The sequence below is a fragment of the Salmo salar genome, chromosome ssa15, assembly GCF_905237065.1.
Source record: "Salmo salar chromosome ssa15, Ssal_v3.1, whole genome shotgun sequence".
Lineage (NCBI taxonomy): Eukaryota > Metazoa > Chordata > Actinopteri > Salmoniformes > Salmonidae > Salmo > Salmo salar.
Window position 1 is genome coordinate 35,396,445 of NC_059456.1, and position 14,988 is coordinate 35,411,432.

A 14,988-nucleotide genomic window follows, 5' to 3' on the forward strand; every position below is an offset into this window, starting at 1 on the left:
GAAATCAGGCAATTTCAAGTACATTTTGTAATCGTTTATCATTGAAATGCGCAATTTCTATGTTTAGTTTATCAGTGGAGCAGTATAATTATTGTAGGGTGTTAACAGTCAATATTCACAAAATGTCCCCAAAAAAGTTGACACTTTAATATATATTTTTTGAGGAATAATAGGATTTGGCCTGTCATACCCATGTCCCGCCCAAAGATTTCTAAACCAATTAAAAAGCTCACTTTCACATGATCGCTTGTAAATGGACCAATGGAAAACGCGGTACTTCTACGAACACCATCTGGGACTGGATGTGACTCCTCTGACTGGCCGTGTTGTTGGAAATGCTGCAGTAGCTATCAGTAGACGCAAACACTAGGGGAGGAATGGCGTTGCTTAGGTTTAGTGAAGAGTGTTGTGATCATATTACAGAGAAGGGTAAACCTTGTCCGCTGTGCCACATTGGAAGCCACTAACTGCAAGAACTGCCACATAGAATTGTATTTGCACGCAAAGCTGAATACTTGCATTAACATCTGCCTCAGCAGGAAAGTAACTCAACGATTCCCAATTTTTCAGAATGGATATGCCGTAGCACCTGGACTCCGCGAGTGGGAACAAAGTGGTTTATGTTTAGCTGGCGAGCTAGTTTGTTAGATAGCTATGGCACGTCTCATGGAAGCCCACACTTGTCTTAATTTTTAAGTGGACGGATAGCGGCTACTAGTTGCAGCATTGTAAATTCTGAGACGAGTGTAGTAGCTATGTCAATAGTAACTGAATCACGGGGCACCTCCATTAGCTACAGCGTGGTCTCACCAGCTGCAACTCGGGTCACTCACCATAGTTCTTAGCTTGCAAGCTAGCTGGAAGATGGGGCATCTCGGCGCTCCGCCTCGATAAACAAACTCTTTGGTTTATTGCTAGGTTGCTAGCTATGTGTAACTAAAAAGGATTGTTTGGATCATTCGTCGGTTGTTACATTGTGCCAAACAATTGATTCTCCTTCTGGTCCTAGATGATGCCACAGTTTGTGTCCCATGCGCGCTCCGCATAGTTGATTGTATCTAACACAGCAGTCATGTTTGCCGTCCGTATCGTCACCGCTGACTACTACCTTACAAGTCCTCTCAAAGACTTGGACGTCATTTATAACGAATTCAGAGAAAGTGACGTGAAGAAAGTACCAGTGGTTCGGATTTTCGGGGCAACTCCAATAGGTATGTTAATATGGTTTTTAATCAATGACAATGGTCATCTGCAGCATGGTACAGTACCGCCACGCGGTGCACGGATGTAACACACATTTGCAACATCACAAAACCAACCCTATTCAAACATATGAAATGAGTTGTAATAAGACAGACGCTGCCTTATGAAAGATGTTTAGTGAGGTGACACATCGTAATAAACCATGCTCCACCCGCAGCAGTTTGCAGCATGCACGAGATACATGGTTGCTTTGTTTTCTATCTCGATCTCCACAGGGCGGTGGACAGACCTCTACATCAGCATTCGGCACATAACCCACTTTACTAAACCGTTAATAAAATATATTATGCAGTCTCTTTTCTGTGCCCAACAACCTGTGGAGTGGTGCCACAGCAACGTTGGAATCACAGCATGACAAAGTTGCCACAATGGAGGTGTGACTGTCTGACTTAACTGGCTGCAGTAGTCATGTCTAGATGGGATACAGCTTTTGGCAAATTGACGCCAAAAGTAGATTTTTGTTGTTGTATTTTAGCAAACCCCTTTCCTAACCTTAAATTAATTATCCCTTACCTGCTGCATAAATTCTAAACCTGCTATGGAAAGTCAATTTTGACAAGCTGCATTCCATCTAGAGAAAATAGTGCAGTTTTAAAGAAGAGCTTGCTGAAAATCTACCCATTTTTCCATGGGGGTGGAATTTATTAATGATGTCTGAGTGAGAGTGACTAAGAAAATCAATGGGTGCAACAGGGATCAATGAAATGTAAATCTGGGAGGTTGTTTTTGTCAGGTGAATGCCTTAATACAGTAATTCGACCATGATTGCTTCAAGTTTAGATGGCAGGCCACTAGACTAATTGACCAATCTAAAGAATGTTAGCTGACATGGGATAATTCATTGACTGTCACTGACTGACATACAAGAGAAACTGTCTCTGGAAATTGATCTGCAGCCCTACAAAAAGGGGGCCCTGGGTCGCATGCCCATCCCTGTTCTAGACAAGGCGAATATGGAGGACGGACATGCCACCCTCTTTTGCTTTCTAGTATGGGTTGTAATCGCAGACCACACAAGGAAATATTTTCAGCAATAATTCCCTTCATTCACTGCACAGCAGCATAACCTACTCTGTTTTTGGTCCTTCTTTTTGTATTTACTGTAGGCTGTGTGGATATTCACAACAGGCTTTGATGTAGGACTGGCATCTGAGAGAATAAATGGCATTGTGGGTCAGGGTGTCAATCTAATTTGGTCAGCTAGCCCCAGACCTTTGCATTTGGTTACATCTGCATTGTAAAGGCGGCAGCTCTAACAGCTTATCACACACTTATCATATCATCTCTCAGACAATGTCCCAGTCCCCCTCACTGACCAGTTTCCTCACAGCTCTATAGTGTAACAAGTTGCAGTGGTTTTGGTTCACCAATGCCATGTAGACTGCTGTTGCCACTGATTCCCTTGTCAGTGATTTATGGTGAGCGTTTCATAATCTGTTGTTTACGACCCCCCCCGGACGATTAGTCAACATGAGGTCACACTGAGGCAAGCACAGACAGCTGTCATTTTACACACAATCTTGTAGCTTTGTATTGTTCTGCAACGTTCTTGAGTCATTGTTACCTCCAGGTATTGTGAGGCTATGGGTTTCAATAACAATACAACAAGGCATCTGTTTCTATATGTATGGTTGGAGTTTTGGCAGAGTGCATTGTTTTACAGTAACTTCTGCAGCTCCACACTGTCGATACTGCTTGTGGCAAGCCTAAGTCTGTGTTGGCTCTGTATTTTCCATGTGAAATTGCATCACCATCTGGAATACATTGACTTAAAGCACAACTCCTTTTTTATTTTTCCGTTTTGAATGTCTGCTGAAATACAGCGTTAAAAAGAAAAGCTGGGAAATGGGTCACACAGACACCCATGAAGAGAATACATTCTTTAGTCCCTTGTATACATGATGAGTCAGGCTTGAACTATAATAAATTGGCAGTCTCTTTAACATTTCTACCTACACCCATTCTCATTCTGTGGGAGTTGCTGGACTAAAAAGGAAGAATTGGCTAATCAGCTCAGTGTGTCCTCTCCTGACCTGACCCACTGAAGCCTGGAGGGAGACACCAGTCTTCCCTCTGTTACTGGACACCACACTCTCTGTTTTCACCTAACCTGGCTACTCTTCATTGGCCAGCCCCTGAGGCCCTGCCCTGATACAGCGTGGTGTTCTAGCTGCCTGTCTACAACCATGACGGACCAATATCTATGATGGGATGCTAGAGAGACTGATGTTCTTTCATGGTTTCAGTTGTTTTTCCCAATGCACACCATCTTTGCTTATTCAGGCCAAATGATAGTGGTTGTGTGCAGTGGTAATCAGTAATTCATTGCATATGTAATAGGCCAGCAGCAGCCAGCTTGATTGTGAATGAGCAGTAGTGGCAGGCTTGATTGAAGTATCCATGCATGGTAAATACTGAGTGTCTCCCACACTGCTGGGAGTTGCAGTTTGCTGCAGTCTTTGAGCTCTGACAGCATTGATCCTGCTTGGTATCTAGCAAGACTAGATTCAGCAGGCATTCCTCACTGCCTGGGAGAGGCAGGAAGCCAGGCCGGCACTCTGTTTTTGTTTTTTGAATATGTGCATGCACACGTTGGGGTGTGTGCTGGGGAGACCTGCATGAAAAATTGAACTGAATGAGGGGTCAAGCAGTGAACCGCAGAGTGGGATAAAACAGAGGACCTCTCTCCAACCCTCTCCCCCCTGCCCTTCCTTCCTCCCCTTTTTCCTCTCATCGGGGGAACTCTAATGCCATCTAAAGGAATTCCTCCCGGATCCATTAAGAGGATAATGGGGATTGGAAGACTTGGCCGTTCATTAGTCAGAAGGTCATTGTCTCCTGAATGGTTTACTTCCCTTTTCTGTTTATTGGATTATTTAATAGCATCCTGAAGCTGTAGCCTAGTAGGTCTGACTCTTATTAGACCACTTTGACGTTGATACGACTAGCTACTTATTTCTCATGTTTTGTAGGCTAATGGTTGTCTTTTGTGGGCCTAGTCCCTTTACCCTCACTTGAATCCTTCCCTTCATCTCGTTATGATGCCAAAAATAGCTGCCAGACAAGAATGCATTGCCCTGTGAGAAAGGAGTTTGCTGTGAATGGTGAGCCAGATGAGCAGCTGCAGCCAGATGAGCAACTGCAGCCAGATGAGCAGCTGCAGCCAGATGAGCAGCTGCAGCCAGATGAGCAACTGCAGCCAGATGAGCAACTGCAGCCAGATGAGCAACTGCAGCCAGATGAGCAGCTGCAGCCAGATGAGCAACTGCAGCCAGATGAGCAGCATGAACCCGGGCCCCTGATAATCCTGAGGTGTGTGATGTTAAGAAACTGAGGCCCTGGATCTTTAAAGTGGGCCCCAGCCTAGTGAAGACACATGCATGTCCAGGTTTCATTAACCATTAATAAAGGCCTGTCGTTCCTGTGTTTGTCATCCATGCCTTCTCTTTGGGCCTTCCCTCCATAGTACGTCAAGGTGGTCCAATCAGTGGCCCTTTGCCTTTGATCTATAGGAGACATTCATGGCACATCGTTGTGTTTCTTTATTTGGGCGTGAAGAAGCGTCTCCGTGTCTCTGTCATAGGGGCCTCACATCAACCCAGGAATTCCAGGAGTGCTAGATCCGGTTTCAAAGGGTTCAGCGGGCACAGTGATGGACTGTCTGCTGCATTGAGAGCTTAGCAAACAAATATCCCTCATCCTTGCAACAGGGATCAATCAAATGTAAATCTGGGAGGTTGTTTTTGTTAGGCGAATGCCTTAATACCACAGTTGGCCTCTGGAGGATTACTTTGTATTAAAGCTGAAGAATGGCCCCCAGCCCTTTCTCTGGGTAGTGATGATGACCTACTGCTGTTGCTTCTAGCCTGGTTACTGGAGAGGTAGGTCTATGTCAGTTAGCTTGCAGCCTATATCTTTACTGTAGCCTATACTTTTAGCCTTTACCTCATAGCTGAGTTAGACATATAGCCTGTAACATGAAGCTGAATGGAATACCTTTAGCCTGGCCTGCAGCTGAACTGTTATAGATTTGGTCTGTACTGTTGCCAAGGCTATGTACCTTTTTTAGGTTAACCCATAGCTGAGTTATAGGCTACGGGCTTACTCTTTAGCCTCAAACCTGAGGCTGAACTGTTAGGCCTAACTTTTAGTCTGGCCTGTGGCTGAACTGTTAGGCCTACCTTTTAGTCTGGCCTGTGGCTGAACTGTGTGAGGTGTCTTTGTCCTGTCTAATGGGAGGTTTTTCTGAGCCCTCTCTGGCGCTCTCACCGGCTCCCCCTCCCCTCTTTCTCTCTCCTGAGGTTTCTCTGTACAGTACACAGATGCCCTTGCTGCAGCACCGGGGCCTGGGTGATTGATGGCTTTAACAGCTCCCTCTGGTTCTACGGCGGCTATTTGAATGTCGCCTCACCTGCCTCCGAGGGTAGGAATGTGCTGCTGCAGCAGCACTAGTCATTGTCCCGTCCATCATTTTCTGTCGCCCAGGTTGAGTTAGGTGACACCCTGGTCTTTTTACTGTAGTGCTGTACCCACCAAGCCCTTCAGACTTTTCCTCAGATGTCTTTTCTCCCCACTGAGACCTATCACAGCCTCACTGCGTAGCCCATATCTCATATTTAACCTTTACAGTCAGTTGACCAACGGATTACAGGGGGAATTACAGTCATATAACACAGCCAGGTGATGTATTTAGCGTTGTTCCAGGCTGAATGTTGTGGATCTGGTAAAAGAAGAAGAGTGAGATGGAACCTTGGTGTGGTGGCCACATTTTGTATTTTTTTTCCCAGCTAACAATAAAAGCGGCAGAATTGCAGGCCGTATAACTGCGTGATGGATGGCAGATTCATTAGCACGGGGGAATAGAATGTGACAGTCAGCCACTGCCTGGTCTGCTCTCTGGGCTCGCTCGCCTCAAGGTGGGCTGGGTTGGGCTAAACCTTATGACTTTGCTGCAGACAGGTATGTGTGTGTGTGCGCAGGACTATTATTTGCTGTCTAGTTGATTTGTGTTGCATTGGCCATGTCAAGGTCACTCCACCAGAGGGAGGCCAGGATCTACCTGTCCCTATGATCTCTGGCCCCCATGGCAGGGAAATGTGCATCCCAAATGGCACCCTATTCCCTTTTATAGTACACTACTTTTGACCAGGGTACCTATATAGAGAATAGGGTGCCATTTGGGAGGCAGACACAAGCCACCTCTTCTCTCTGGTGCTGGTACTAGGCTGGTACTGGCGCTAGGCTGGTGCAACACACTTGCACGATGGGCATCTACTTCACAAAATTCATTACCAAGATATCTGGAGATGGAACATCTATTAAATTTACTTTGAGTACCAGTCCTAATGGCCTTGCTAGGTGTAGCCGTTCAGGTAAAAGCAGCAGCCGGTGCCACACCATGCCTTGATGATTCACCCGGTCAGTTCTCATCTGTGTTAGCCTCCCACCTTCTGAGAGACCACCGCTGGATGACCAATTGTCTGAGTTAGCAGCTCTTTCCAGCACCGTTTGATTTGGCTGGGTCTAATCAATAGGAGAGCTGCTGTGTTAATAACACACAGACAGACGGGGAGGAGGTGGAGGTGGCCAGCTGGCTTTACTGCTTGTTGATGGTCAATACGTCTGCTGTCTGCTGACTGCAAATCACACTGACTGACTGGGCCCAGACTGACTGACTGACTGACTGACTGGGCCCAGACTGACTGACTGACTGGGCCCAGACTGACTGACTGACTGGGGGGAGTTTGAAGTAACAGACTAACTGACAGACGGGTTATACTTGCAGTCTGAGGGGAAGTAACCATAGAAATAGAATGATCTATAATTCAATCTAATTCTATGGAGGAAACAGACAGCCAAGCCTTGGTCTCCACTATCAGTAATCCAGCACATGGTATATAGCTGACATGGGACTCTGTCTTTTAAACGGCTGCCCCAACCACATTTAAAGGAAGTACTAGGGCATGTGGGGATATCAGTGGGCTGTTGCTGGCAGCCAGGCCTATAGCAGTATCCTGTCACTGCTGCCTGCCAGTGAGGTAATGCAATTAGGCTAGTTCTTGAGTGAAGCTGGACTGGACTCGCGTTGGTTGCCAGTGACAGGCCAGGAGTTGCTTCCTTTTTGATGTACTGTATGAAAGAACGCCGGTGTTCTTCTCGTTTTGATGTGGAGTGCTCAGTAGTGGAGGTGCTGCCAGCCTGCCAACGGTTGTGTTGGCATGGTAGCCTAAGTGGATTTGTGTGCTTTGAATGGAGGGAGTCCCTAAAAAAAACAGGCATCAACTGTGTGGTCCCACTCTGGTCCAGGGAGCCCAGTGTTGGCACATAGAGTTGGGTTGCTGCTGAGGGTAACCAACATTTGCCCTCTCCTCCTGGCTCTTTGTCCCTACAGTAGAGAACTGGGGGTGAGAGGCCCTGCCAATTCAGGCTGTTAGAAAGTTCTATCTTTCTGTTCCTAAGGCCATCTCTCACTGTTTTTACAACTTATTTAAAAGAATGAAGGAATTTGTCAGAGAGGGCGGCAGAACTGGAACAAGGGAATGTTTTCAACCTGTCAGGCACATCATTTCTTAACATCTGGATGTTAATAAAGCAGACGGAGGTATCTGTTAATGGGTAATCTCTCGTGGACAGATTAAACTGCGAGAATCTGTCAAGGCTCATGTAGAGTTATGTGATTACGAGCAGCAGTAGTTCGAGAGGTGCGTTCAGTTAGCTTGAATGTTTGCTTCATTGCAGAGCAGTTTGTACTGAACAACACGTTTCCCCAAAATATTATTGTACGTTCTTGAACAGACTTTGAGGTATGTTTGGTGGGTGTGGCTTGAAGCAATGAGTGACGTATTTAAAGGGAAGTGGCCATGCTGACAGCGTTCCCCAACTCCACAACCCAACCCCGCCCCGTTTTTCAATTGGTCGTTCAGTACGGCACCGTTTCCGTTCAATTGAACGTTCCAGTACGTAAAAACGTACTGAACGCAGCCCTGGTTTGGGTTTTTGTCGTTGATTATTTGGACAAATCAGGATTGGGTGAAGGCGGTGCTTAATGAACTGTTGATGTGATTTTCAAGCCATGTGTGGACCATTAACTGTTTCCACTAGATTCCGCAACAACAAAGTCAAAATTGGCTATATCGTAAAAATTCATAACTTCCTTTTTCGAGCATGATAAACATGGGTGAAATTAGCGGGAGGGAGGGTTTTGGCCAAGAGTTTCTGTTTGCAAGGGAGGACACTTAGCTTCCTTCCTTTGCAAAGGTCATCACAATTTGATAACTGCATTCCACCTTAGAATTAAAGCAGGAAATTATAAACTTGCGAGAGAATTTGACTTCTGGGTAACTGAGATTAGTCAATGGGGAAAGAAGAGTAGGCCTACAGAGTTCTGTTTTTAAGCTCTAACTATGACAGGAAAGCCCTGGGTTTTGAACACTCCATTCTACACTCCTCCTTGTAAGAACCTGCGTCTGTCTGCTTCTGAAGACCAAACGGAATGTTTTGATACGTTTATTCCACAGTTCCACTGTGCACAGTGTGTATGAAAGCAGGCTTATTCAAAGGGGAGGGGGAATTCTAGCTGGCTCTAAAAATAGCCCAGCTTGTTTTTTAAATGCAACCAAGCTTGCTGCTTTCTCTTCTGTTGTGTCAGTGCTGGAGGGGAACAGTGAGGGGTCCTACTTAAAACACAGACTCTGGGGTCGACCAGAACATACTAGTCTTCTGCTGCCTGTCCCATTTTGGAAGCATCTGGGGTTTTTTTCTTGAAGGGAAATGTCTTAACCTGTTTCCCATTTCCCCTTTGTTGTCCTAGCTACTTTATTTTCCCTCACAGCAATATTTCAGCTGCAATTTGGCGTGTGTGTGTGTGTTTTGAGAGGGGGAGACTGAACGTGTCTCTCACTCGTCTAATGCACCAATCGTGCCTCCCCTAAGCCGTGTGATGTATGGCTGGGAGGGAGACATGACATGAATATCACATTTCGACGGGCAGACCTGTTAAGGGAAAATCTCCTGTTGTCTTGATCAGGCCGTTTGGACGCAGTCGCTGCTTTCCTGGAGTATAAAACAACAGAGGTCGTGGAAACCAGAACTCCTACGTTCTGCCTGCCGGGCTCCATCCAGAGTCCTTTGATTGGATTTTGATGGCTGCTGTCGACTGTTTGAGTACTCACATCATTTTCTTCTGAGTACTCGAATGGGGGGGGGGGAAAAATATTTTTAGAACAAGGCTGTGGAAAATATGTGCACATTTATCTATAGGCCTTTGCCAACAGTGCACAACAATACTTCATTTATCATGACCATTACAGATAACAAATCATAATTACTAAATTGCCCCATACATATACACTAACGTTCAAAAGTTTGGGGTCACTTAGAAATGTCCTTGTTTTTGAAAGAGAAACATTTTTTTGTCCATTTAAAATAACATCAAATTGATCAGAAATACAGTGTAGGGATTGTTAATGTTGTAAATTACTATTGTAGTCGGGTGGCAGTAAGAAAGCCATTGCTAGGATGGCAAAATAAGAAATAGAGGCTTGCCTGGGACATGAAGCACTGCCAGTGGACTACTGAAGACTGGAAGAACCACAGGTCTTATGGACCGATGGAACATAAATCTTTAGTTCATCACGCATGGTTTTTGTACGCCGTCAAGTAGGGGAAAGGATGGGTCCTCAGTGTGTGACACCAACTGGAGGAAGCGTGATGATCTGGGGCTCTTTTGCTGGATCCAGAGTCGGCGACTTGCACAGAGTGAGTGGCACCCTGAACCAAAATGGCTACCACAGCATTTTGCAGCGCCATGCAATACCCTCTGGTGTGCGCCTAGTTGGTCAGGGTTTCATCCTACAGCAAGATAATGACCCAGAACATACCACCATGCTATGGGGTTCATCCTACAGCAAGATAATGACCCAGAACATACCTCCATGCTATGGGGTTCATCCTACAGCAAGATAATGACCCAGAACATACCTCTGGGCTATGGGGTTCATCCTACAGCAAGATATTGACCCAGAACATACCTCCAGGCTATGGGGTTCATCCTACAGCAAGATATTGACCCAGAACATACCTCCATGCTATGGGGTTCATCCTACAGCAAGATAATGACCCAGAACATACCTCTGGGCTTTGTCAGAACTACCTTAGGAGAAAAGAACAAGACGGTAGGCTTCAAATCATGGAATGGCCAGCACAGTCTCCAGCCTTAAACCCCATCTTTGGGATGAACTGGGCAGAAGGGTGAAAGCAAAGCAACCTACAAGTGCAACATGTTTGTGGGAACTTCTGCAATAATGTTTGGAAGAACTTTCCGAACAATATTTCATTTCTGTTGTAGAAAGAATGCCACGAGTGTGTTCGGCTGATATGTCTGCAAAAGGTTGTTACTTTGAGTAAAAAAAATGTACATTACATTTTGTTAAACAAAATTCCATGATTTATTTTTTTTGTCTCCAATTGTTTGTTCTATGCTTTAATTTCAGAGTACATTAAGACATTAAACTGAGTGAATGTCAATAAAGACTGGAAAAATGGAGCTGTTCTTAAACTTTTGACCGGTAGTGTATATTCAGTCAATAAAAAAACCAAGTGCCATTTAAGATCCAGTTATTGAAACCGTAATATCAACTGGTTATATTATACGGTGGAGCGCAATCTTCAAAAAGGCAGTAGCCTCAGCAGTGGCGCTAGCTTGTAGAACCCTATGGCTGTGCAATGGTATAGTCTTGCTTTGTTCATTTAGCAGACAAGACACTTATTTCCCAAACCCTCACAGTCAAGACACCTATTTTATAGTAAAAAAAAAACAGGACGTAATATAACAGAATGAAATAAAACAGAATATTTTTCCAAATGAAAAAAGTTGCCAGTAAGAAGTGATGTGCATCTCTCGTCTGGAACAGTTGTTCTCGAAGAGTGATCATTTGAAACGGGGCTCAATTTGGTGAGTTGAAAGACAATCTTTCAGGGTTACAAACCAAAATCTGTCTTTTTGATATGCAGATGTTTAATTTAGTTTATTTAGCCTTTTCTTTGGAATTTTCTAAATGAATGAACAATTCCACATTGAACTTTGCATGGGGATGAATTACGGCCACAACATCTGTTTGGGGAGTAAGCCTATGCTTAATGATTCTGCTGAAAATATGCTCTTTGTCTTTATCACACTTGGTCTAGCTAGCACTTTACGCTGGGGACACAATAGCGTTATTTTATTCCATCTCTCTTGTCATTGGTAGATTCAAAGAAATGATGTTGCCACGAGCAGCACCACAGATATTGTGAAGAGCGAGATGCAAGACTTCACTGTCACACAGTATTTGCGCATGGGTTTGCTTCACTTTGTTACAGCATGGTGGTAACGGGTTCTAAACAGTGGAGAAGTTTAACCTCGTGGTTTAATGCTCTTAGTTGTTGAGGAAATTGACCCACTATGCTGTTTAGTTTGCGCATCTACGTCATATCGCTGAGTCTACCTTTTAATATCACACAGTAATATATCGTTTCATATTTCAGTTCAATTAAGATGCAGAATCATCCATCTCCCTTTTGTTCTGTGGACTGTTGTCAAACAAGCTCATCCATTTCTCATTTATTTAGCGTTTCGCAGTCACTCCAGACTGCTTGGCAGTTTCTGAGTAAATTAATATTAAATCTCCAATCCAAACACTGTGACTCTGTCCATAATTGACTAGATTGGAATATTTGGCTGCCTGTTAGTGCAGAAGTGTAGTGTACTACTGTGAAAGGAAGCTCATTCTGTGCAGCGTCCAGTGTCCATGTCGGCTGGCTTTTTCTTACAGTATACTGTGTCCCTTTTCACCTGCAGTACAGTGTCGTGGCCATGTGTACAGCATGATTGTACCTCCACTGTGTGTGTTTTCAGGCTAGTCTACACGGTGCTGTCAGACTGGGAACAGCAGACACTGAGGATTCCCCACCCGCTGGTCACAGTCTTGTGGCTCTCTCTCGCTCACTTTTCCACTCTCTGTGCTCTCCCTCTCCCCACGCTCACTCTTCTGTTCCTTTCTTCTCCTCTACCTACACTTCCTGCAGATCCAATTTCTCTCAATTCACTTTTTGTTTCTCACCTTTACCCAGAGCACTCTCCTCCTTTCTCTCATCCCTTTTTTCTGTGTCAGAGGTGAGCTGACCCTGCAGGTGTCGTGTCACACTGTGTTCCTTCCTGTGTCAGAGGGGACCTGACCCTGCAGGTGTCATGTTACACTGTGTTCCTTCCTGGGTCCTGTGTCAGAGGGGACATGACCCCAGCCAAAATGTGACTTGTTCAGTGATGTGTGTGTGGGACAGAAGCTGCCCTCCCTGGCCTCTGCCCTCTCTGACCCTGTCATTCCCCTCTCACCCTGATACCCCTCCCTCATCACCCTGAGCCAATCACATACCTGAGCTCCAACACAGCGGCAAACATTAGTGAAGACTCAGAGTGAAATTAGTGCCTGGGACCTGACTGGGCAGGTCCTTTTATGTCTGACGTCTGGCTCGGTGTTGGCATAGTAGCACAATGCACTTCACTGGATTAAGGGTTTATTATTCAAGGCCCTAAGAGGTCCCAGGTCTGTGTGGGGTGTGTGACCATTCAGTGATGTGGTAGAGCTCTGTGCTTAGGGGCCCTGCTTCTATTATGCTCTTATTGAGTTAAAGCCCCTTCTTCCTCTCCTTCTTCACCAACTCCTCCTTTACCCTCTACCTCCTTCTGCTCGGTCGTCCTCCTTCCCCCTTCCACCACGACCTGCCTGTTCTCCTCCCCTGCTATGTAGAGACTTCCTCTAGTTGTCGTCATGTCTCCAGTGGATTGTGTCCTGGCCTCAGGATCGGCTGCTCTGGTCTGCTCTGATGCTCCTCATTGTTAAGTGGACTGCTCGGGTCTCTGGTCAAACAGACGTGGCTTTGTGTCTGGACTACGTGGGAAGAAAGCGGCCCTGGTCGGTCGGGTTCTTCGGCTTCAGCCTGCTGATTATACTCCCTCTACTGTAACAAGAGGCAGGGAGGAGGGCTCTAAGGGGCACTGTGGTATTAGTGCCTGGGCCCCATATAAACATACTGTAGGTGAGAGGACTGGACCACACAATAACAGCACGGCCAAACCACAAACAATAGCCTGGTTCAGTCTCTTTGTCCTAGGAGGACTGGGGTTCTGTGGACTGGCATGTGTGTCACTGTGGGGGTCACCCACTGCAGTGGTAGCGGGCTGGACTGGATCCCCTCTGTCATTGTCTGTCTCTTTTCCTCTACCCATCGAACCATCGCACAGCCACTGCTTGCTCTGCCACATTGCAACACTCTCCATGGAACGTTAGTGTGGAAAACCCAACCCGTAACGGTGACTAGGGTCTGGTTTCAATGATGGACTCTTTTGGCAACTTCAATAAAACACAATTTGGGGTGGGTCCTCTTCAGACAACTCTCCCAACAAATCATGAGGCAGACATGCCAGAATGTTGCGATTTCAACTTTACAGACAAAACCGTTGCAGTGGTTTTAGTGAAGGTAGTTGATGCAAACTTGCCACTTGCGAAACGCAAGAACCTCTGAGCTCCATCTTGCTAGCTACTAGTTAGCATTTTAGTCAAGCGGATAAAGTAGTGAAAGACAGTGACGTAGTTCCTATATGACAAGAGTCTCATTGAAACCAGAGCCTAGTCTCACTGTTGCTTGTTGAGGTGGTTGGACATGCAGACTTTGATTGATGTAGCATGTTTGTGTGTTGGTGTGAGCACAGCTAGAGCTGGCAAGGCATCGATCGACAGGCTGCCGTCGCACTAATCGTGCAGGTCTGGCAGATGCACACACGTTACTCAAACACGCTCCTCTCTCTCTCACACACACACACCTAGACACTGTGCAGTGATGACCCTGGATAAATAAGCAGCCATACAGGCCTGTTGCTACAGTAATAGTGTTCCAGCCTATGGACCTAGGACCCTGCTTCTTCCCAGTCCTAGTATTCCCTTCCTGCTGTGTGACATCTTTTGACTGCTCGTCCTTATTCTGTCCCCCCAGGGGGTTGTGTGTGTGTGTGTGTGTGTGTGTGTGTGTGTGTGTGTGTGTGTGCCCCTGCTGTGACACTCCAGAGGGAATGGAGGCCCGTCCATGCCGTTAATCAGCCGTCCCGGAATCGTTAGTGCCGCCACACATCGTCACTGGATGAATGAACTGGGGCCTGTCATCTCCACTCATATCCCACACCGGAGATGGATGTGCGCAGAGGGGGGCCCCTGCTGCCTGCCCAGCCGCCCACATTACACCTTCAGCTGGGATGGATTCTCACAACATAGGCCTATACCCATGAGCCCCCCTGGAGAAGGATGTGTTCATGTGACGTAGTGCTTAGTCGTCATTCAGAAAGACAAAGAAAAAACGCATATGAAAAAACAACGATGCTTTTGTATTCTGCTGTTTTTTTGTGCTGTGGGTTGGTGTGAGGTTATGTGGCTGCCAGACCATCTGTTGAGTCTCCTGCTCAAATATCTGGCACTGGTTGGCAGGACAATCTGCTCTGTTTGTGCCTCAACACACTGAAGTGCCAGGGATTTCTTTAGTGAACCCAGCAGGAGACTGCTTGGTCCAGTCTGGAGCTTCACAAATACTTTCTAGGCGTTTTATACTTCAGTCTCTTTGTCCTAGGAGGACTGTGGTTAGGGCTGTCTGGGTTATGCTTCAGTCAGGACTGTAGGTTAGGGCTGTCTGGGTTATGCT

General features: G+C 46.0%; 1 protein-coding gene across 1 annotated transcript in view; it reads left to right on the forward strand.

Annotated features, from left to right (window-relative positions):
• Positions 1-325: 325 nt before the first annotated feature.
• LOC106571315 (DNA polymerase zeta catalytic subunit) overlaps positions 326-14,988 on the forward strand; it is a 99,061-nt gene continuing 84,398 nt past the window's right edge. Inside the window, exon 1 of the mRNA XM_014144240.2 lies at positions 326-1,211. Within this exon, the coding sequence (XP_013999715.2) occupies positions 1,073-1,211 (139 nt within the window). The 5' untranslated portion in view covers positions 326-1,072. The remainder of the gene's footprint in view (positions 1,212-14,988) is intronic.